The sequence below is a fragment of the Doryrhamphus excisus genome, linkage group LG13 (assembly GCF_037039965.1).
Source record: "Doryrhamphus excisus strain RoL-2023G ecotype Guam linkage group LG13, RoL_Dexc_Guam_v1.1, whole genome shotgun sequence".
NCBI lineage: Eukaryota > Metazoa > Chordata > Actinopteri > Syngnathiformes > Syngnathidae > Doryrhamphus > Doryrhamphus excisus.
In genome coordinates this window covers 17,592,068-17,616,023 of record NC_136369.1, presented here as the reverse complement: position 1 = coordinate 17,616,023, position 23,956 = coordinate 17,592,068, and the positions used below count along the sequence as shown (strand labels likewise).

General features: G+C 40.6%; 1 protein-coding gene across 1 annotated transcript; it reads left to right on the top strand.

Annotated features, from left to right (window-relative positions):
• Positions 1–214: 214 nt before the first annotated feature.
• Positions 215–22,522, top strand: slc12a4 (solute carrier family 12 member 4). The gene is made up of 24 exons (XM_078795548.1): positions 215–814; positions 10,798–10,895; positions 10,965–11,096; positions 11,442–11,588; positions 12,965–13,019; positions 13,109–13,239; positions 13,313–13,554; positions 13,630–13,844; positions 14,823–14,987; positions 15,067–15,165; positions 15,271–15,328; positions 15,396–15,570; positions 15,640–15,758; positions 16,535–16,633; positions 16,785–16,904; positions 16,990–17,094; positions 18,828–18,996; positions 19,067–19,262; positions 19,467–19,636; positions 19,711–19,842; positions 20,104–20,211; positions 20,280–20,470; positions 21,370–21,503; positions 21,597–22,522. The coding sequence occupies exons 1-24, from the start codon at positions 685–687 to the stop codon at positions 21,686–21,688; spliced, it is 3,282 nt and encodes a 1,093-aa protein (XP_078651674.1). The 5' UTR covers positions 215–684; the 3' UTR covers positions 21,689–22,522.
• Positions 22,523–23,956: the final 1,434 nt, after the last annotated feature.

Below are 23,956 nucleotides of genomic sequence, written 5' to 3'. Positions count from 1 at the left end.
AGGATCTACTCTACTGGTACCAATTTTGGGAATTCTCTGGGTGGAAGTGTTGTTTTCCAAGTAGTATTTCTGTTGTAATCCAACACAAACACTCAGTCTACTTTGATATTGTTCTTAAGAACAGATGCTCCAGGCTTTGATCTGGCTCTTTTATGGTTTTAGGACTAGGGGTAGTAGAGTGTAATAGGCGTGATTGGGTCAGAACTGTAAAAACCTTGCAGATTGATTCCCATCCACCGATCACTGATTCTATGTTATTTTTAGCTGCTGTGGATTTTCCAGACTGCCACGTTGCAGTTTGTGTGTTTTAGCCCCCCTCAGAGCACTGACTGTCTGGACCTTGAACACACAAGGTTGACTCTGTTGGCTGAAATCAGGACACATTCAAGCCGGGCGGGGGGTTAGCCTAAACTTTGCAAAGGATGACTTCACATTAGGTCACTCCTCCTACTTTGTCTTCCTGGGTTGGTCTTTCTCCCTCTGCAGACATGAAAACAGTTCATAAGGGGGGCCGGCCTGTGGGCGGGGAGTGTTGAGCATACCCCTTTTCAGAGGAAGTGAGCGCAGAGTACTGGAATGTAGTTGCCAGGAGTGGAAGAAGAGCATGAAAGTGGCTAACAGCTAGCTTGCTATGACCAGCTAGAGACAGACAGACAGACAGACAGCGTGGAGAGGGATGAAAAGATGCCTCACTTCACCGTGGTACCCGTGAAGGGTAGAGGCCAGACGGGCTATGACAGTCTGGAAGGGATCAACTTCGTGGAACACGGGGACGGTGGACAACCGGATCATCAAGACACTGTCGGTTCTGAGGGTAAGTGCTGCAAACTTTTTCCTGAAGTTTTTAAAACTGCGTGTCGTCGCTCTTTTTTTAACCTCCCCCTTTCCTGAACAGCTGGTTGCCATGGCAATTCTCCAAGACCACAACCATTTTTTTTCCCAAGCAGATCTTTCACGATACAAATAACTTATAAAACTTATAAAATAACTAAACTGAAATGGTGTCAACTAAGAAGTGCACACAAAGAGTGGGTGCAGTTGCATGGAGGTGGGTGGTGGTGGTGGTGGGGGGGTGATAGCAATGCAGCAACAACAAAAGGGCCTCAAGAGCGGCCTTGGTACAAAAGATGGGACTCTTTTTGTGCCAAGGGAGGGTTTGCTTTCACCCAAAAATGGGCTTCTGCCTCAGCTTGTCACTCACGTGTTTCTAGCCAGAGGGGAGGAGGGGTTTCATCCCAGACAAAGTTAGGAGCTAAGCAAGAAGAAGGAGTAGCGTGGCGGGCGGGTATGATCATGTGGGATTTTTACATGGGCTCAAGGAAAGAAAACATTGAATAAACTTTTTTTTTTTTTAAATAAAAGACTAACATTGGGTGCGGTCCTCAGAATGAATCAGTCTAGCCACAACTGAACCAAAGGAGTGGAAAACCACCCTCGCCACACACTGTCTGCTCTTTTAGTTTGAGTAGCATGTTTACTCTGAGTGGCAGAAGACTCATCGAAATAGCTTCAGTTTGTAGATTATCACAAGCAGTTTTGTTTATTTCTATTGTGCAAGTGGCTATTATATTTAATAACTGGCAGGAGGAGGGATTGTAGTGATAATGCACCAAAATTTAATCGGTTCTTGCTACGTATTGCTGGCTTACCAGGTCAAACAGATGTAATTCAAACAAACTTAGCTAGATGTTGAGTGACATAAAAACATTCATATGCAGTAAAAGTTATTACCAAGGGAATAAAGTTCAACAAAAGGCCGATAAAGGTTCAGAATCCACCTCTCTTCTTGTTTATTTCTATTGTGCAAACGGCTATTGTGTTTAATAACTGGCAGGAGGAGGGATTGTAGTGACATAAAAACATTCATATTCAGTAAAAGTTATTACCAAGGGAATAATGTTCAAGAAAAAGCAGAGAAAGTTTCAGAATCCACTTCTGTTCTTGTTTATTTCTATTGTGCAAGCGGCTATTATGTTTAATAACTGGCAGGAGGAGGGATTGTAGTGACATAAAAACGTTCATATTCAGTAAAAGTTATTACCAAGGGAATAATGTTCAAGAAAAAGCAGAGAAAGTTTCAGAATCCACCTCTCTTCTTGTTTATTTCTATTGTGCAAACGGCTATTATGTTTAATAACTGGCAGGAGGAGGGATTGTAGTGACATAAAAACGTTCATATTCAGTAAAAGTTATTACCAAGGGAATAATGTTCAAGAAAAAGCAGAGAAAGTTTCAGAATCCACCTCTCTTCTTGTTTATTTCTATTGTGCAAACGGCTATTATGTTTAATAACTGGCAGGAGGAGGGATTGTAGTGACATAAAAACATTCATATTCAGTAAAAGTTATTACCAAGGGAATAATGTTCAAGAAAAAGCAGAGAAAGTTTCAGAATCCACCTCTGTTCTTGTTTATTTCTATTGTGCAAGCGGCTATTATGTTTAATAACTGGCAGGAGGAGGGATTGTAGTGACATAAAAATGTTCATATTCAGTAAAAGTTATTACCAAGGGAATAATGTTCAAGAAAAAGCAGAGAAAGTTTCAGAATCCACCTCTGTTCTTGTTTATTTCTATTGTGCAAGCGGCTATTATGTTTAATAACTGGCAGGAGGAGGGATTGTAGTGACATAAAAACGTTCATATTCAGTAAAAGTTATTACCAAGGGAATAATGTTCAAGAAAAAGCCGAGAAAGTTTCAGAATCCACCTCTGTTCTTGTTTATTTCTATTGTGCAAGCGGCTATTATGTTTAATAACTGGCAGGAGGAGGGATTGTAGTGACATAAAAACGTTCATATTCAGTAAAAGTTATTACCAAGGGAATAATGTTCAAGAAAAAGCAGAGAAAGTTTCAGAATCCACCTCTCTTCTTGTTTATTTCTATTGTGCAAACGGCTATTATGTTTAATAACTGGCAGGAGGAGGGATTGTAGTGACATAAAAACGTTCATATTCAGTAAAAGTTATTACCAAGGGAATAATGTTCAAGAAAAAGCCGAGAAAGTTTCAGAATCCACTTCTGTTCTTGTTTATTTCTATTGTGCAAGCGGCTATTATGTTTAATAACTGGCAGGAGGAGGGATTGTAGTGACATAAAAACGTTCATATTCAGTAAAAGTTATTACCAAGGGAATAATGTTCAAGAAAAAGCAGAGAAAGTTTCAGAATCCACCTCTCTTCTTGTTTATTTCTATTGTGCAAACGGCTATTATGTTTAATAACTGGCAGGAGGAGGGATTGTAGTGACATAAAAACGTTCATATTCAGTAAAAGTTATTACCAAGGGAATAATGTTCAAGAAAAAGCCGAGAAAGTTTCAGAATCCACCTCTGTTCTTGTTTATTTCTATTGTGCAAGCGGCTATTATGTTTAATAACTGGCAGGAGGAGGGATTGTTGTGACATAAAAACGTTCATATTCAGTAAAAGTTATTACCAAGGGAATAATGTTCAAGAAAAAGCAGAGAAAGTTTCAGAATCCACCTCTCTTCTTGTTTATTTCTATTGTGCAAACGGCTATTATGTTTAATAACTGGCAGGAGGAGGGATTGTAGTGACATAAAAACGTTCATATTCAGTAAAAGTTATTACCAAGGGAATAATGTTCAAGAAAAAGCCGAGAAAGTTTCAGAATCCACCTCTGTTCTTGTTTATTTCTATTGTGCAAGCGGCTATTATGTTTAATAACTGGCAGGAGGAGGGATTGTAGTGACATAAAAACGTTCATATTCAGTAAAAGTTATTACCAAGGGAATAATGTTCAAGAAAAAGCAGAGAAAGTTTCAGAATCCACCTCTCTTCTTGTTTATTTCTATTGTGCAAGCGGCTATTATGTTTAATAACTGGCAGGAGGAGGGATTGTAGTGACATAAAAACGTTCATATTCAGTAAAAGTTATTACCAAGGGAATAAAGTTCAACAAAAGGCCGAGAAAGGTTCAGAATCCACCTCTCTTCTTGTTTATTTCTATTGTGCAAACGGCTATTATGTTTAATAACCGGCAGGAGGAGGGATTGTAGTGACATAAAAACGTTCATATTCAGTAAAAGTTATTACCAAGGGAATAATGTTCAAGAAAAAGCCGAGAAAGTTTCAGAATCCACCTCTGTTTTTGTTTATTTCTATTGTGCAAGCGGCTATTATGTTTAATAACTGGCAGGAGGAGGGATTGTAGTGACATAAAAACGTTCATATTCAGTAAAAGTTATTACCAAGGGAATAAAGTTCAACAAAAGGCCGAGAAAGGTTCAGAATCCACCTCTCTTCTTGTTTATTTCTATTGTGCAAGCGGCTATTATGTTTAATAACCGGCAGGAGGAGGGATTGTATTGATAATGCACCAAAATTGAACCTGTTCTTGCTACGTATTGCTGGGTTACCAGGTCAAACAGATGTAATTCAAACAAGCATAGCTAAATGTCGAGTGACATAAAAACATTCATATGCAGTAAAAGTTATTACCAAGGGAATAAAGTTCAAGAAAAGGCCGAGAAAGGTTCAGAATCCACCTCTCTTCAGTAGAACCAAGTACAGACATTTTAGAAGCATTATTCAATAAGCTTTCACCATTTGGTGCCTTTATGCAACACACCATGCACACTCACACAACTGGATAGAATAATTTCCACGGCGTGCATGGTCATTCTCTGCCAAGTTATTGAGCGTGTAGTGACGCAAACTGCCTTCTAACCTAACAGGGGGGTTAGCAGTAGCATGTCTTTTAGCCCACTTCACTTGTTGTCATGCTGGAGCAGAGCCATCCAGGTTCGTAGGCAGCTGCTAAGGGCGACATGCTGTCGAAAAGGAAGTGGGACAGTTGATGAATGAGGGGGCCATGGGGCCCATACTATTAAAAGCTCATATACTGTATGGGGAATAGTAGTACGACAATGTCAGCAATGCAAAACGTCATGCTGATTATAGTTGCGTTTTCATAGTTATTTTCTTTATGTATAGCTAGAGTTTGTAGTTTACTACGTATAGCTAAGACCAGAGCATTACTGGTTTCCTTATTCCATTGAGGGAGTGGTGACCCTGGAGGAAATGACACAGTTTTAACGTCATCCTCGGTTTGTGGAAAACATAACACTGCGGTCATTGTTGTCGAAGTGGAGTCTGCAACCGGGACAACACTCGCCTACATTCATGACTCAGGGCTGAACTTTAGATGAATGATGCGATGCTCGGCTATTTCTGTCTGTTTGGTAATGGCGCAAACCTCGAGGAAAAAGTACCGTACCTTGTCTGGTTACGTTTAATAGACTTGATGCTGATGTTGTATAGCAGGGGTCTCAAACACGCAACCCACGGGCTAATTGAGGACACTAGTTTGAGGCCCCCCGCCTTCATATGAAAGTTTAAAGTTTGATATGGATGCTGTATGGTATCATGTACCCAGAAAAAAATTATTACGTTTGATTAATGTTCATGTTAAAGGTTAAATAACTGTTAATAGTTATCCTCCCTATCCGTGTGGAAGTGGTAAGTTTTTGGCTATTTAAGTTTAAAGGAAATAACTTGAAGGCTACCGTTTAGGTCGCTAGCTCTCTAGTTTGCGAGTTAGCATGTGTCTCAAGACCCTGCAGTTGCGCAATATGTTGTAAAAAAAAAGAGTATAAATGTGACTATAGTCGTGTTTTGTCATGTCTACAGGGCTCTAATAATGCTTTGTTTATTTTAATCTGAAAAAAAATAATTTGTAAACTATATGTGGTTTCTTAAGTTTTTATTATTTGGTGTTTTATTATTATTATTATATTTATTTATTTATTACTGATTGATTTTCTTTATTCTTGATTTGTTTATTTATTTTTCATCTTATTTTGTGTAAAAAAATATAAAGTAAGATATTTGAGAACAGTGGAATGTTTTATCAGAGCTTTTATTGTAGAAAATTGGAACTAAAGCGAAGTTTTTAAATTTTTTTTGTTTTTAATAAATTTTTTGGAAAACCTGATGCGGCCCAGTCTCACCCAGACCCGAACTCCAGTGGCCCCCAAGTAAATTGAGTTTAAGACCCCTGTTGTACAGCTTCCCTGCATCTTTTTGGACTTAGAGTCTCTCATTATATTGCACCCCTGCTTCGAACATCGAGCAAGACCGGACTACTGTCCAGAAGTCTAAAATCGTATCTTCGACCACCCCCTCCCCCCAAGGTCATCATGACACTACCCCCCACCATTAGTGCACATCAGCGCTAATATGTTTTGCTGTACGCCTCAGCAGGTTAGCATTCTTAACATTCAGATTGCTGTTCTGCATGGAAAGACAGCCATTAAGCCACATTAAAGCTACACCATCTGTTCCCCAGGACGAGCTAACTAATGAAAGCTAATGCTTGTTTTTAAATGTGATTTCTTATTTGCTTTAATGCGGATTCTAAATTAGATTTTTAAGACAGTTAATGACCAGCACATGGAATGGTAATTATTACAGCCGTTCCGAATATGGTTCATATTTTGCTTTTACCAATAATTATTCCATTTACAGAATAACAACAATGTTACCAGTACGAGGTATAATTTTTTTCAATGTACATTTGGACATTTCCTTTCACAGGTGCGTTTTCAACAAATGTTCTGTAAGATCGAGGTTTGAATCTTCTTTGAGCATTTCTATGTGGAGTTGTCATGTTCTCCAAACATGTGGGTGGGTTTTCTCCGGTAACTTCGGTTTCCTCCCACATTCCAAAAACATACTAGTTTGATTGGAGACTCTAAATTGTCCATAGGTGTGAGCTGGGGTAGGCTCTGGCTTAGAAAATGAATGGGCGGGTAACACTGGGGTAGAGTGGATTCTATATGAAGAACTTCCTCTCATAAGCATTCATTCATTCATTCATTCATTTTCTACTGCTTATCCTCACAAGGGTCTACCAATATATTCTCTCCTCTGGACATGTCCGAAGCATCTCAGTCTGGCCTCTCTGACTTTATCTCCAAGGCCTCTAACATGTAAATGTCCCTCTGATGTACTCGTTCCTGATCCTATCCATCCTGGTCACTCCCAATAAGAACCTCAGCATCCTCATCTCTGCTACCTCCAGTTCTGCTTCCCGTCTTTTCCTCAGTGGCAATGTCTCAAGACCAAACAACTTGGCTGGTCTCACCACAGTTTTGTATACCTTTGGACCCTGGACTGGTGGCCAGCCAATCACAGGGCACATATAGACAAACAACCATTCACACTCACATTCATACCTATGGACAATTTGGAGTCGCTAATTAACCTAGCATGTTTTTGGAATGTGGGAGGAAACCGGAGTACCCGGAGAAAACCCACGCATGCACGGGGAGAACATGCAAACTCCACATAGAGATGGCCGTGAGGTCTGTGCGTAGTAACCACTCAACCACCGCGCAGCCCTCTTGTAACCATTCATTCATTCATTTTCTACCGCTTTTCCTCACGAGGGTCGCGGGGGTGCTGGAGCCTATCCCAGCTGTCTTCGGGCATAAGGCGGGGTACACCCTAGACTGGTCGCCAGCCAATCACAGGGCACATATAGACAAACAACCATTCACACTCACATTCATACCTATGGACAATTTGGAGTCGCTAATTAACCTAGCATGTTTTTGGAATGTGGGAGGAAACCGGAGTACCCGGAGAAAACCCACGCATACACGGGGAGAACATGCAAACTCCACACAGTGATGGCCGTGAGGTCTGTGCGCAGTAACCACTCAACCACCGCGCAGCCCTCTTGTAACCAGTCTTGCTAAATAAGTAGTCAACTCAGCCGCCTCTTGTAGTGTTAAAGCTTTCATTCATTCATTCATTAGCAAAGAGGTTCCCAACACAAATGGAACATCCCGTTGTTAAGCTTGAATTGTGTTATTTGGCTTCCTGCGTAGGAGTTGTGTACTTTGCACTTTGGAAAGAAGTGACCAGCTAATATCGTCTCTTATAATTGATCTGTTTGGAAAGTGCACTCACTGCAAATTCTAGCTTGGTTATTCTGTCATGTTGACACATATCAGCTGCACTTTTCTTTGACATTCTGCTCTACACTGGCGCTGCTGATGGAAGGTTTTATTGTACCCGTTAGACGGGCTTAAATACGAGGGCATCACTGCTGACTTTAGACGTGTTCAATACGAAATTAATTCTAGTATAATTCAGTTTTGACACTGTCAGAATGGTATGAGTTAAATAATGTGTTCTTTACTGCGGCTTGATCCTCCCTAAATATGAAAACATATTTTATTTGTGTAGTTTCCTGTTGGTATACTGTACCTATTTTATACTAAAAATACATTATTCTTGTAATTATTCTGTTTTATTATTTAAAAAAATGTACTACGAAAAAAAAGTAGGCCATTTTAAGGTTTGAAGAAAGGCTAAAAAGCAGTTGTCAACATCTAATGATTATAATTATACATGTTATTATTACAGTATATACGGTCTATAAATAGTGTAACAATACTAGCCGTTATTTCATTATTATTACTGGTTTGTTTGTTATCGCATTATTTTTAATATTGTACAGAAGGGCCTGCACGGCGAATGAGTGGTTAGTGCGCAGGCCACACTTTTAAGAGACCCGAGTTCGATTCCACACTTGGAAATCTCTGAGATGGAGTTCTCCCCGTGCATGTGTGGGTTTTTCCCGGGTACTCCGGTTTCCTCCCACATTCCAAAAACATGCTAGGTTAATTAGCGACTCCAAATTGTCCATAGGTATGAATGTGAGTGTGAATGGTTGTTTGTCTATATGTGTCCTGTGATTGGTTGGCGACCAGTCCCAAAGACAGCTGGGATAGGCTCCCTCGTGAGGGAGGATAAGCGGTAGAAAATGAATATTGTACAGAGTCATTGAACATCAATTTCATACAAAATATAATTTTTTTGTCAAAAAGGTTCAACATTTTTACAACATTTACATTAAAAAATACACAAAAAATCTGCTCTTTTAGATTCCGTCAATTTTATCAGTACTAAAGTCAATAAATAGTATGTAAGAACAAGGATATTTCCATGCATATATCTAAAAGTTACACAACTTGATAAAATGAATATTATTTCTTAAGGAGAGATAAGTTTCTCATGTTGTGTCCCATTTGTGGAGCTAAATTAGCAAAGAACCACTGCTCTGCATTATCTCTAAATAGACACAAGAGGGCGGTGTGGTGTAATTGTTCTTAAATTCAACACTTTGCTGTGGTTGTAAGAATTGTGGGAGGGATGATCACAGATGTGGTTTTGCTTATCTCTGCTTATCTTATATGCACTTCATTGAGACATTGTTTACATTTATGTAAACACAAACGGGCATATGCATCATGCAAAAGCACCACCTCATTGTGCAGCCATCAGGCCCCCACGGTGGGTGTCGTTCACCCAGGGTGTCCTGGATAGTAGTTGATGTGAGTGCAGGATGTACACAGCTCAGCTCACAGCTATGCTGAGCCTCAGTGATGCCAGCAGCACTGCAGCACGACACACAGGTTAGTGACGAGCAGACATATTTACTTCTAATTGGTGCTGCAATAGTTGTATATTTAAAAACAAATAGTGAGTAATTTTATTGGTTGATGAATTTGGGGCTTGTTAATGCAAGTATTGTGTCCTCTAGTGTATCTTGTGTCTTATTTAATAACATTTAATATTATGTATAGCCCTTAAAATGGCTGGGAATCAGCTTTGGAAACAGTACAGCCATGTGTTTTTTTTTTCTCCCAGGCAGATATTAAAAGAATATAGTAATAATAATGATAGTCTGAATTAAGTGTTATGAAATAAATGTATATTAAACTTGGATATGGTTATTATAAATATTGTAATTTTTCTGGAATTTTTCTGGAGTGAAAAAGTATGATAAAAATGTATTAATTTTGTACCAATATTTGCAAAAACATTTTAAAGATTGTTTGAAACGTGAATTTAAGATCAAATAAATATCATGAAATAAATGTATATTAAACTTGGGTATGGTTATTATAAATATTGTATTTTTTCTGGAGTGAAAAAGTATGATAAAAATGTATTAACTTTGTACCAATATTTGCAAAAACATTTTAAAGATTGTTTGAAACATGGATTTAAGATCAAATAAATATTATGAAATAAATGTTGGAAATTTTCTGGAGTGAAAAAGTATGATAAAAATTTATTAATTTTGTACCAATATTTGCAAAAGCATTTTAAATATTGTTTGAAACATGGATTTAAGATCAAATAAATATTATGAAATAAATGTATATTAAACTTGGATATGGTTATTATAAATATTGTATTTTTTCTGGAAATTTTTCTGGAGTGAAAAAGTATGATAAAAATGTATTAATTTTGTACCAATATTTGCAAAAAAACATTGTAAAGATTGTTTGAAACATGGATTTAAGATCAAATAAATATTATGAAATAAATGTTGGCAATTTTCTGGAGTGAAAAAGTATGATAAAAATGTATTAATTTTGTACCAATATTTGCAAAAGCATTTTAAATATTGTTTGAAACATGGATTTAAGATCAAATAAATATTATGAAATAAATGTATATTAAACTTGGATATGGTTATTATAAATATTGTAATTTTTCTGGAAATTTTTCTGGAGTGAAAAAGTATGATAAAAATGTATTAATTTTGTACCAATATTTGCAAAAAAACATTGTAAAGATTGTTTGAAACATGGATTTAAGATCAAATAAATACAATAATAAACATATAGAGAGTTAAGTATAGATAAGTTAATATATAATACAATACCAAAAATTGGATTATAATAACTGGATGCACAATATAGAGTAGGTTAACAATTAAAGCTAACACATACTGGTTGTTTTCCATTGCAGGACACGCCAATCACAAAGAAGACAGCCCCATCCTCAACAGTCCCGACGCCGCAATCAAGAAGAATGACTTCTACGACAGGAACCTGGCCTTGTTTGAGGTCTCCTTTGCTTTCTTTGTCGCATCCATTTGCGATTTGGTTTAACGTTCCTTCGTTTTGTCGACGCAGGAAGAGCTGGACATCCGACCGAAGGTGTCGTCTCTGCTCAGCCGCTTGGTCAGCTACACAAACATCACCCAGGGAGCCAAGGAGCATGAGGAGGAAGAGAGCGCGGAGGCTTCACGGAGGAAGAAACCCAAGGTAACGCGAGCTACGTCCTTTTATGAAGATCCTGGGAACAAGCGTATAAGCATACACAGGATAGCTAAGTGTTTATTTTAAAAATTATTAAATTTATTATTTAAAAAAAAACAAAAAAAAAAACAAAAAAAAACATTAAATTGTATTATGGAAAGCAGGAAGTGAACAAATATAACAGTTACTGATTGTAAAATATATATATATATATTTATATAAGAGCTGGAACACTGACCTTTAAAAAGTGCACCAATCAATACCGGCCATCAATATTGTTGTTTCCCGAATTGCCCACATTCAAGTGCTCAATGCCTTGCCACTACCTTTTCTCTCCCTTTTTTCTCACAGTCTCCCAACATGGGCACTCTCATGGGCGTCTACTTGCCGTGCCTCCAGAACATTTTTGGAGTGATTCTGTTCCTGCGGCTGACGTGGATCGTCGGGGTGGCTGGCATCATGCAGTCCCTGTTGATCATACTCATGTGCTGCTCATGTGTAAGCACACACACACACACACACACACACACACTCACACACACACAACAGACAACTTGGCTAATCATGCTGTGGTGATTTCACCACCTATGTGGGTCATGAGCCAGTCAATACAACACCACATCCGCTCAGCAGACACAACATTAGGTACACCCCTACATTTGCAGCACATTCCATTTATTCATTCATTTTCTACCGCTTATCCTCACTTTGGGGTACACCCTGGACTGGTGGCCAGCCAATCACAGGGCACATATAGACAAACAACCATTCACACTCACATTCATACCTATGGACAATTTGGAGTCGCTAATTAACCTAGCATGTTTTTGGAATGTGGGAGGAAACCGGAGTACCCGGAAAAAAACATGCAATGCACGGGGAGAACATGCAAACTCCACACAGAAATGGCCGAGGGTGGAATTGAACCCTGGTCTCCTAGCTGTGAGGTCTGCGCGCTAACCACTCGACCGCTTAAAATGTAATATTATGTTTAATTTAACTAAATTTTTATTGTATTTGTTTATTATTATTATTTATTGTATTTACTTATCGATTGATTTTATTGTAATAATTATGTTATTATGTTATTATATTATTATGTTTTTTAATATTTTATTGTATTTTTATATATATGCTGTACATACCTATGGACAATTTGGAGTCACCAATTAACCTAGCATGTTTTTGGAATGTGGGAGGAAACCGGAGTACCCGGAAAAAACCCACGCATGCACGGGGAGAACATGCAAACTCCACACAGAGATGGTCGAGGGTGGAATTGAACCCTGGTCTCCTAGCTGTGAGGTATGCACGCTAACCACTCGACCGCTGTGCCGCCCTTAAAATTTAATATTACGTTTAATTCAACTAAATTTTTATTGTATTTATGTATTATTATTATTTATTGTATTTATTTATTATTATTTATTGGAATAATGATTTTAATAATTACTCATTTTTTTATATATTAAATTGTATTTTTATATATACACTGTACGTATATACCTATGGACAATTTGGAGTCGCCAATTAACCTTGCATGTTTTCAGAACATGCACGAGAGTGGAATCGAACTCCAGTCTCCTAGCTGTGAGGCCTGCGCGCTAACCACTCGTTCACCGTGCAGCCCCAATACATACATTCCATAATATTAGGAATGCTATGTGTGACAAGTGAATTTCTGCAGAGCGTGCCTCCATTACATCAAGCTTACGTAATCTCTGTTGTGGTCGTATGTATTTCCAGGACACACCATTAATATATTGATCATTTCAAGAGGGATTATGCTCAAGCAGATGGAAAATGTGCCCGAGAGTCACTTTGATGTTAACATGCTACAACATCTGTGCTCCATTTTCTCCCTTATTTTGCAGACGATGCTCACGGCCATATCAATGAGTGCCATTGCAACTAATGGTGTTGTTCCAGGTAATGTACTGTATAGGACTTAAAAATCTGAATTCCGATTGATGGATTGTTTGTTTTGATCTAATACTGGCTCATGTGTCTTCTTTCAGCCGGGGGGGCCTACTTCATGATCTCACGATCTTTGGGCCCAGAGTTTGGAGGCGCTGTGGGCCTGTGCTTCTACCTGGGTACCACCTTTGCTTCCGCCATGTACATCCTCGGTGCCGTTGAAATATTCTTGGTCAGTATGAATAAAAATTTGCTCCTTTTACCGTCTTTGTGTACATGGATGTATGTTTTTTTTTTTTTCCTAGAAATATCTAGTACCCCAGGCGGCCATTTTTCATGCCGTAGACCACCACGGGACTGACAGCGCCGTCCTCAACAACATGCGGGTCTACGGTTCCATCTGCCTCAGCCTCATGGCCGTGGTGGTTTTCGTGGGAGTCAAATACGTCAACAAGCTGGCTTCGCTGTTCCTCGCTTGTGTCATCATCTCCATTGTCTCCATCTACGCCGGTGCCGTCAAGTCCATATCTCATCCACCGGCGTTCCCGTATGTTTAGCATCCTGCATCATGCTAAGAGCTTTAGTTACCTTATTGACCCGTTTTTCCCTCTTCTTATATTAGGATCTGCATGCTAGGCAACAGGACTTTGGTCAGAGACCGGTTTGATGTTTGTGCAAAGACTGTCACCACGGGCAACATCACGGCGCCCGGCCAGCTGTGGGGCATGTTCTGTCTGACGGGGAACATGAGCAGCGCACAGTGTGATGACTACTTCCTCCACAACAACGTGACAGAAATCCAGGGCATTCCCGGAATGGCTAGTGGAATATTTAGAGGTAAAGTGGAATGAATAATAATGAAAACGGAAATAATCAAGGGTGGATGACTGGTTGGACCAGTCCAGAGTGGACCACACCTTTTGCCCAAAGACAGCTGGGATAGGCTCCAGCATATCTGCGACCCTAGTGAGAATAAGTGGCATAGAAAATGAATGAGTAGATGGAAATACAGTAAAGTCTCGTTATATCGATATTGTCGGGAGTCGGAAAAAATATCGATATAACCGGACTGTCGATATATCCGATCCTGCGCCAAACTGCATTAAAAGTGGGCAATAATGCGCCCAGAAGAACCAACTCCGTTCGCGGTTTCTCTCGTGTGTATAGAATCTATACACACGAGAGAAACCACGAACGCCAGCATGTACATATGAAAAACAGTGATTATTGCAAGCGATAAAAAGATATCTGAATACAACACAATTAAATACATGTATTTGTACGCTTGTGTCTTCGTTGGAATAGGTGTGTATGCTATGTCAGTTGGTTCTTCTGTTGCAGGCATGTGTTTGGCCAGCTATGTGGGGCGGGTTGAGCATGACCTGTGAACCAGGAAGTGCGGGAATCGGTGTGTGTGCTGCGCTCCGGTGGTGGAAGTGTGAAAAATAAAGTTGACTGGACGCAGCCGTTCGCCGTGTTCTTTTTTGGTATTGAAATCCTTAAGCAAAGATTGATTTAAGCTGCTTTTGTATCGATATAAGCAGACCAAAGGCTGGCGGGAGATGAAAAGGGCATCGTAGTAACCGGATTATCATAATAACCGGGTATCGTACTAACTGAACTAATTATATTATAAAAGACTAGAAATTTGCCGGGAAATGAAAATAGTATCGTAATAAGCAGTAATTCGTTATAACCGATATCGATATAACGAGACTTTACTGTAATCCATTCCAGGGTCAAACCATCACCTTTATTATTGACTTGACTTTCCTGGGCGAGGTCATAAAAACCCGTCTCAATTGTTTACGATAGACAACATGTGGGGTGACTACCTGCAGAAAGGTGAGATCCTGGAGAAGGAGGGTCTGGCGTCAGTGGGCTCCCACAGCAGCATGGAGAACTTTGGCATGTATGTGTCAGCAGACATCGCCACCTCCTTCATGCTTCTGGTGGGCATCTTCTTCCCGTCCGCTACAGGTAAGTCAAAATGACGTTGCTTGTGGAAAGGAAGTCCTGTTACCATTTTTGTATGTGTTCTGTCTGTTTGTACATGAAGGCATCATGGCAGGCTCCAACAGGTCTGGAGATCTTCGGGATGCCCAGAAGTCCATCCCTATTGGAACTATCTTGGCTATCACTACCACTACCATTGTCTGTATCCTTATTTTGATGACAACACTAACTCAAATATTGTGACTTTATTTAGAATTCTATTTTAAAAATGAAATATAAATGAAGTACCTTGACTTTGTGTCTAAAGATATAAGTTCTGTTATCCTGTTTGGAGCCTGCATCGAAGGGGTCGTTCTAAGAGACAAGTAAGTCCAGTTGCCTTTTTTTTTAAGGGGACATCCTCAACACAACTCAGTCAATCTGTGATTTCAGGTTCGGGGATGCAGTTAGGAACAACTTGGTGGTGGGAACGCTCTCCTGGCCGTCCCCGTGGGTCATTGTGATCGGCTCTTTCTTCTCCACGGTGGGTGCAGGACTACAGTCACTCACAGGAGCGCCCAGACTCCTCCAGGCCATCGCTAAGGACAACATCATCCCTTTCCTCAGAGTAGGACGCTCATATGAGATTTCTTAGGAATTTCTTCTTTCAATTGCTGAATGTTGGATTTTGCTTCAGGTGTTTGGCCATGGGAAGACCAACGGCGAGCCAACATGGGCGCTGTTGCTGACTGGATTTATAGCGGAGCTTGGTATCCTGATTGCCTCGTTGGATATGGTGGCTCCGATCCTTTCCATGTAAGGAAACACGCAAAAGAATGCATCAGTGCTAATTCATTTGTCTAACAAAGAGTTGTTGCACTCCCCGTGAAAGTGAAAGTGAAAATGAATTCCTCAGTTTGCACTTTTATCAAGATTTGCACTAAAATTAATCAGATTCTTTGTAGCACCACAGCAAACAAACCCCCTGAAGGACAATTCATTCATTCATATTCTACCGCTTCCTCCTCACGAGGGTCGCTTGGGATGCTGGAGCCGATCCCAGCTGTCTTTGGGCGAGAGGCGGGGTACACCCTGGACTGGTGGCCAGCCAATCACAGGGCACATATAGACAAACAACCATTCACACTCACATTCATACCTATGGACAATTTGGAGTCGCTAATTAACCTAGCATGTTTTTGGAATGTGGGAGGAAACCGGAGTACCCGGAGAAAACCATGCAATGCACGGGGAGAACATGTGGTATTGGACGCGGGTCTCCTAGCTGTGAGTTCTTCGCGCTAACCACTCGTCCGCCGTGCCGTCCCCCTGAAGAACCATTTGAAATAAAATGAAATAAAAATTAAATTGTGACATTTGATCGTCTTTTATTTTATCCCTGGTGGGGTGATGGTACAAATTTCCTGGCCAGGTTTTTGTCAGGAAGGCTGTAAAAGTAAGCCCTATTCATGCGATTGACTCGCCATGGCAACCCCTCACAGGAAATAGCATCTATTCAATTCTATACAACTATTCCACTGTGTATATCAAAACTGAGCATGATTAGCTCGTATTTGTTTGGAACCCAACAGGTTTTTCCTGATGTGCTATCTCTTTGTGAACCTGGCCTGTGCCGTCCAAACGCTGTTGCGTACACCCAACTGGAGACCCAGGTTTCGATATTACCACTGGTGAGAACAACTTTCAAACCTGTTTTGTTCCATCTTGGATGGGGTCGATTTGTAAAAATGTTGATACTTATTTTGCCAACAATGGCGTACGTGTAAGTTGTGCCAAGTGGAGGATAAGTGAGTAACACGTTCTTATTGATTTTCCCTTCAGGGCTCTATCCTTTCTGGGTATGAGTATGTGCTTGGCTTTGATGTTCGTCTCCTCCTGGTATTACGCTATTGTGGCTATGGGTATTGCAGGCATGATCTACAAGTACATCGAGTACCAGGGGTATATTCCTTTGCCTCACTTTATAGTATCAGTCTTTTATGTTGCCTTAATTCATACTTTTCCCTCGTGTATTCAAACAAAACAGAGCAGAAAAGGAATGGGGAGATGGAATAAGAGGACTGTCGCTTAGTGCTGCACGTTATGCCCTCTTAAGGCTAGAAGTGGGACCCCCGCACACCAAGAACTGGAGGTACAGCTACATCGACGTTTTCCACAACACACGTATCAGTCATGCTTTTAAGGAATCGCATCTTAATCCCAAAATGGTCCCTCTCAGGAAAGTGTATTTAAACTGTTAGATATCTTTAGGCGGGGTACACCCTGGACTGGTGGCCAGCCAATCACAGGGCACATATAGACAAACAACCATTCACACTCACATTCATACCTATGGACAATTTGGAGTCGCTAATTAACCTAGCATGTTTTTGGAATGTGGGAGGAAACCGGAGTACCCGGAGAAAACCCACGAATGCACGGGGAGAACATGCAAACTCCACACAGAGATGGCCGAGAGTGGAATTGAACTCGGGTCTTCTGTGTGCTAACCACTCGTTCACCGTGCAGCCCTAATACAAAGTTCATTAATTAATTTTCTATCGCTTATCCTCACGAAGGTCGCGGGGAGTGCTGGAGCCTATCCCAGCTGTCTTCGGGCGAGAGGCGGGGTACACCCTGGACTGGTGGCCAGCCAATCACAGGGCACATATAGACAAACAACCATTCACACTCACATTCATACCTATAGACAATTTGGAGTCGCTAATTAACCTAGCATGTTTTTGGAATGTGGGAGGAAACCGGAAAAAAACGGAGAACATGAAAACTCCACACAGAGATGGCCGAGAGTGGAATTGAACTCGGGTCTTCTGCGCACTAACCACTCGTTCACCGTGCAGCCCTAATACAAAGTTCATTCATTATTTTCTATCATTTATCCTCACAAGGGTGGCAGGGGTGCTGGAACCTATCCTAGCTGTCTTCGGGCGAGAGGCGGGGTACACCCTGGACTGGTGGCCAGCCAATCACAGGGCACATATAGACAAACAACCATTCACACTCACATTCATACCTATAGACAATTTGGAGTCGCTAATTAACCTAGCATGTTTTTGGAATGTGGGAGGAAACCGGAAAAAAACGGAGAACATGAAAACTCCACACAGAGATGGCCGAGAGTGGAATTGAACTCGGGTCTTCTGCGCACTAACCACTCGTTCACCGTGCAGCCCTAATACAAAGTTCATTCATTATTTTCTATCATTTATCCTCACAAGGGTGGCGGGGGGTGCTGGAACCTATCCTAGCTGTCTTCAGGCCAGAGGCGGGGTACACCCTGGACTGGTTGCCAGCCAATCACAGGACACATATAGACAAACAACCATTCACACTCACATTCAATTTAGAGTCAATTAACCTAGCATGTTTTTGGAATGTGGGAGGAAACCGGAGTACCCGGAGAAAACCCACGCATATGAATGTGGAATTGAACTCTGGTCTCCTAGCTGTGAGGCCTGTGCGCTAACCACTCGACCATAATTATGACTTAATATTTTTATTATATTCCTGTAGCATTGTTGAGAAAACCATGCAATGCACGGGGAGAACATGCAAACTCCACACAGAGATGGCCGAGGGTGGAATTGGACGCGGGTCTCCTAGCTGTGAGACCTGCATGCTAACCACTTGTCCACCCTCATACAAAGTTATTTTTAGTAATTGTATTCATTTATGAATTTAGAAGTACAGTGCATATTAATAAACAATTCTGTCATTATGCTAATAATAATACTAATAATAGGCTTTTACACACATAACACAAAGCTGAGACTAGATATAACTTGTTAGCATATCATAGTGGAAAACGTTTGGACATCCCTGGGTTAAAACTAATTAGTCCCTCTTGACTGTGCTCAACCTTAGACCTCAGCTGTTGGTGCTCTCCAAGTTGGATGAGGACCTCCACGTCAAATATCCACGACTCTTGACCTTTGCCTCGCAGCTGAAGGCGGGGAAAGGGTTGACCATAGTGGGATCAGTCATCCAAGGGAACTTCCTGGAAAGCTATGGGGAACTACAGGCGGCAGAACAGGTAAATTCAATCATTTCTGAGTTTATTGGTAATAAAATTGGTTTATTTTATATATATATATTTATTCCAGACTATCAAGAACATGATGGATATCGAGAGGGTCAAGGGTTTCTGCCAAGTGGTGGTGGCATCCAAGGTGCGGGAGGGCATCGTTCACCTGATCCAATCCTGCGGTCTTGGTGGCATGAAGCACAACACGGTGGTGATGGGCTGGCCGTACGGTTGGCGGCAAAGCGAGGACCCACGAGCATGGAAGACGTTTATCAGTAAGACTTTGAATCCCGTACTAGCCATCGGACATTTGGTTTCGCATCTCTCCTGGTGTGTGTGTGTGTGTGTGTGTGTGTGTGAGTGACAGGCAGAAAAGCTCTGACTCACTGATTTAAATGTGTAGGCCACGTTTATAAGACCACCTTGGTCCTCTGTTTGAATTCCATTCAGCTGTAAGTAACGCCATCTTCTGCACTCAGACACAGTTCGTTGCACCACGGCGGCACACCTGGCCCTAATGGTGCCCAAAAACGTGTCGTTCTACCCGAGCAACCACGAGCGCTTCACTGACGGCAACATCGACGTGTGGTGGATCGTCCACGATGGCGGGATGCTCATGCTGCTGCCTTTCCTACTCAAGCAACACAAAGTAAATATAAAAACTCGATATACCGTCCCTGTACTCCATCACGGGTATTAATTTTGTTTTTATTTGCTTTCTAGGTGTGGAGGAAGTGCAGAATGCGTATCTTCACCGTAGCCCAGATGGACGATAACAGCATCCAGATGAAGAAAGACTTAGCCACGTTCCTCTACCAGCTGAGGATTGAGGCCGAAGTAGAAGTGGTGGAGATGGTATGGTTATGAGAAACTTAAAAAAAAATTTTTTTTTTTACTTCGAACTCGTATTGGTACATGTTTGTGTAAAATAAACAAACAGAACTAAATAACATAAACAAAGCACAGATGTGCAGGAATCCAACCTGTTAGCTAAAAGGAGAAGAATGCAGATTTACCCTATACACAACCCCCCCAATACCCCCCCACATACCCCCCAATACCCCCCCCCCCAAAAAAAAGTAACAACATGGAAATTGGTGTGTTTTTGCATTCCAGCATGACAGCGACATCTCTGCGTACACATACGAGCGCACGCTAATGATGGAGCAGAGGTCTCAGATGCTGAGGCAGATGAGGCTGTCCAGCGCAGAGAGGCAACGAGAGGTAACCTATCAGAACGTATGAAGGGCCAAAGTCATGTGATGATTCTCAACCTCCTCTTGGCGTTGCAGGCCCAGCTGGTGAAGGACAGACACTCGCTGGTGCGTATGGGAAGTCTGTACTCCGATGAGGAGGAGGAGTCGATGGAGAGTCCTCCGCCCGAGAAGATCCAGATGACGTGGACGAAGGAGAAGAGCGAGGACGAGAAGAGGAACAGGAACAACGCGCCGGAAAACTTCCGAGAACTCATGAGCCTTAAACCGTGAGTCCTGTTTTGCGGTCCTATGTATTATAGGTTAATTTTAGCTTATCACTATATTTAATCATGACTGATAACCACATGGGGGATGAGTGGTTAGTGCACAGGCCTCACAGCTAGGAGACCCGAGTTCAATTCCACCCTCGGCCATCTCTGTGTGGAGTTTACATGTTCTCCCCAAAAACATGCTAGGTTAATAGGTGACTCCAAATTGTCCATAGGTATGAATGTGAGTGTGAATGGTTGTTTGTCTATATGTGCCCTGTGATTGGCTGGCGACCAGTCCAGGGTGTACCCCGCCTCTCCCCCGAAGACAGCTTGGATAGGCTAAAATTTTACTTTATTTTAGTTTTATTGTACAGTAGTTTAATTCTCTTTTGCTCATGAATGATTGAAAAGGGCTGCACGGTGGACAGGTGGTTAGCGCGCAGGCCTCACAGCTAGGAGACCCGAGTTCAATTCCACCTTTGGCCATCTCAGTGTGGAGTTTCCATGTTCTCCCGGTACATGCGTGGGTTTTCTCCGGGTACTCCGGTTTCCTCCCACATTCCAAAAACATGCTAGGTTAATTAGCGACTCCAAATTGTCCATAGGTATGAATGTGAGTGTGAATGGTTGTTTGTCTATATGTGCCCTGTGATTGGCTGGCCACCAGTCCAGGGTGTACCCCGCCTCTCGCCCGAAGACAGCTGGGATAGGCTCCAGCACCCCCCGCGACCCTCGTGAGGAAAAGTGGTAGAAAATGAATGAATGAATGATAACTGCTAGCTTACCGCTGTTGGCTTGGGATTGTGCAGTTTGACGACAAGATGTTTGTGTTCGATGGGGGTTAAAGGTCAACTGCATCCATGTCTTCAGCTGATTTTTTTTTTTTTTGTCCTATTTACGTACCTGTACTCCAGGGACCAGTCCAACGTGCGGCGAATGCACACAGCCGTCAAACTGAACGAGGTGATCGTTAACCGGTCCCACGATGCACGCTTGGTGCTCCTCAACATGCCGGGACCGCCTCGTGACGCAGATGGAGATGAGAACTGTACTTTTACTTTTTTTTTTTTTTTTTTTTTAAATTACCAGAACGACATCAAACATGTACACCCATATTTATGTTTTTTTTTTCTGTTCTCAGATATGGAGTTTCTGGAGGTTTTGACCGAAGGTTTGGAAAGAGTGCTGCTTGTCCGAGGAGGAGGTCGAGAGGTCATCACCATCTACTCGTGACCAAAATCTTACTGTATATTCCACCTGAAAACTTTTCATGCTCAAACTTGGAAAACATTTCAAATAATTAGTTTTTCATGTCTTGAATTTGACTTCGGAGCAAGAATGGGGATTGATGGAGATTTGTTACGGCTCTTGCGATTGTATCGTGAATATGGGACGCTATTTATTTATTTATTATTTGTCACTTTTCACGTGTCCCCTTTTAACCTGACGTTACAAGAGTTTTGTAAATGTGCATGCTACAAATTTGAGTTTTTTAGTTTTTTTTGGGGGGACTGATGTTTTGTTTTTTATTTTTTTTTGCCTGTGACATGTTTGGAATTGTAATATTTGTACTTTATTTCCTGTAAATATGTACAAACGTGTAGGGTACCACTGGGTCTTTCTGTTATTAGAAGATCTTTAAAAATAAATATTTGTTTTCTAAAGAAGGGATGTAATGTGCAGTTATTCAGCTCAAGGAATGCTAGCTAGGAACTTTGCTTCAGGTTTTAAGTAATTTCAATTTAGTAAATTAATTTTAAAATGTAGTTTTAGTTTTTTTTTTTTTGTGTATTTTACTTGTATTTTTTTCTTTTAAAGCAGTATTGTGGACACACGATGTGTAGCAACTTTTATTTCATAAATTTGTGTCGGCAAAAAATATGTATTTTTTGTATATCTAAGCTTTACTTTACTACATTTTTATGTAGTAATATGTGTGACTGTGTGAAATAATGACTTGAGTCTTTTCAATAAATTATTTTATTTACAAAATATGGTATTATTTTATTTACAGAGGGTTAAATAAGGTGGCATTAAAGTGAATTTTCCATGAATGCAGTGGTTGGGTCTCGCACTTTAAGTGAAAGTAATTTAATGTCCTCAAGGGGGCGCTGCTGTGAAGATTTGGGAGCCACTGCGTAACTGACAGCCCTAATATAAGAATACAACCCGCTGGGGTGCGTTCCATAATCACAACTTAATTTCACCCCTATTTTATACTTCCTTACTGGATGGTTACACCGTTTTAGTATTATCTTTTAAAAAAATTAGTTTTAAATAATTTAATAAATGAGGACCTGAGCCACAGTTACACGCGATACGTTTATTTCCGCACACTGTTGCCAACTTTTAAGTAAGAAAAGTAACTATTGGCTGTCGTGGAAGTCTCTGGATGACGTCACCGTCAAATTTGCATATTACTTGCAAGTGACGTAAAATGCAGTAAGAAAAAACGTATCCCGTAGGAGAGACAAAAAGCAACTTAATAACCTTTAGAATTATTGATTATTGGTTTGTTAATTTAAAATGAAAGTTATTTAAGTTATTCCATCACAAAGACTTTTACCCTTCTGATCTTGTAGTTTGGCTAGCCGCTATGCTTTTGTATGCTATCCATAAAGACGCTACATTTACAGTGCATCTTCCGGCCACATGGTGGCGGTAATGCGTCAGTCAGTTGTTAAACAAGCTCACAGAAGATCAGAAGAAGAAATTCAAATACAACTCGCAATGGAGAAGTTTTTTAAACGAAAAAATGAAGACAAAAGTGGTGCCAATTCCCCCTCAAAAGACTACATTTTTAGGTAAGTACAATCCCGAGTTCATCAAGTAAGGCTTTGTCAATGGAAGGGAAGCGAGGCCATTGTATGGAGTGTTGCCTGACGCTATCTAACGCTTTAAAAGTAAAATCTAAATCAAAATATTGCCTTGCTTTTATTAACAAGCCTGATTTAAGCCTTCACATTTTTTCCTTGCTTGATTTGTTCCATGAATTATTAGCAAAAGTTAAGATATTTAATAATAATCTTTGTGATGATGACATTTTATCGTGTCATGTTATTTATTCATTAAACTTAAGCTTGCTAGCTTGTTAAACTGTGAATGGATTGCGATTTATTGAAAACAATGATTGTTTATTGTGATTTATCATTGAAAATAAATTAATGAGAAATGAGATAATGAGAAAAATCGAGCCTCGACGTCAAAAAGGTGAAGTATACCCTGCTATACGTATACTGTACCTGGTTTATTTAGACCTGAAGTGTCCACCAGAGGGCAGCATTACACAACCCATCTTTTAACAGCCATAAAACCAACCATGCAATTTGACAGTCTGTTTCCATAATTTTCATTATTAACCTCAAATAGCTTCCATGTTCTAGTAAAGTTAAAATTTGGATGGAAGGTGGCTTTTTATTGAGTCTAAACACAACAAGCCTTCATTTCCTATCAGGGCTTTGATGTAAATAATGCTGACTGCACTTTTTCTACCTATTTTAG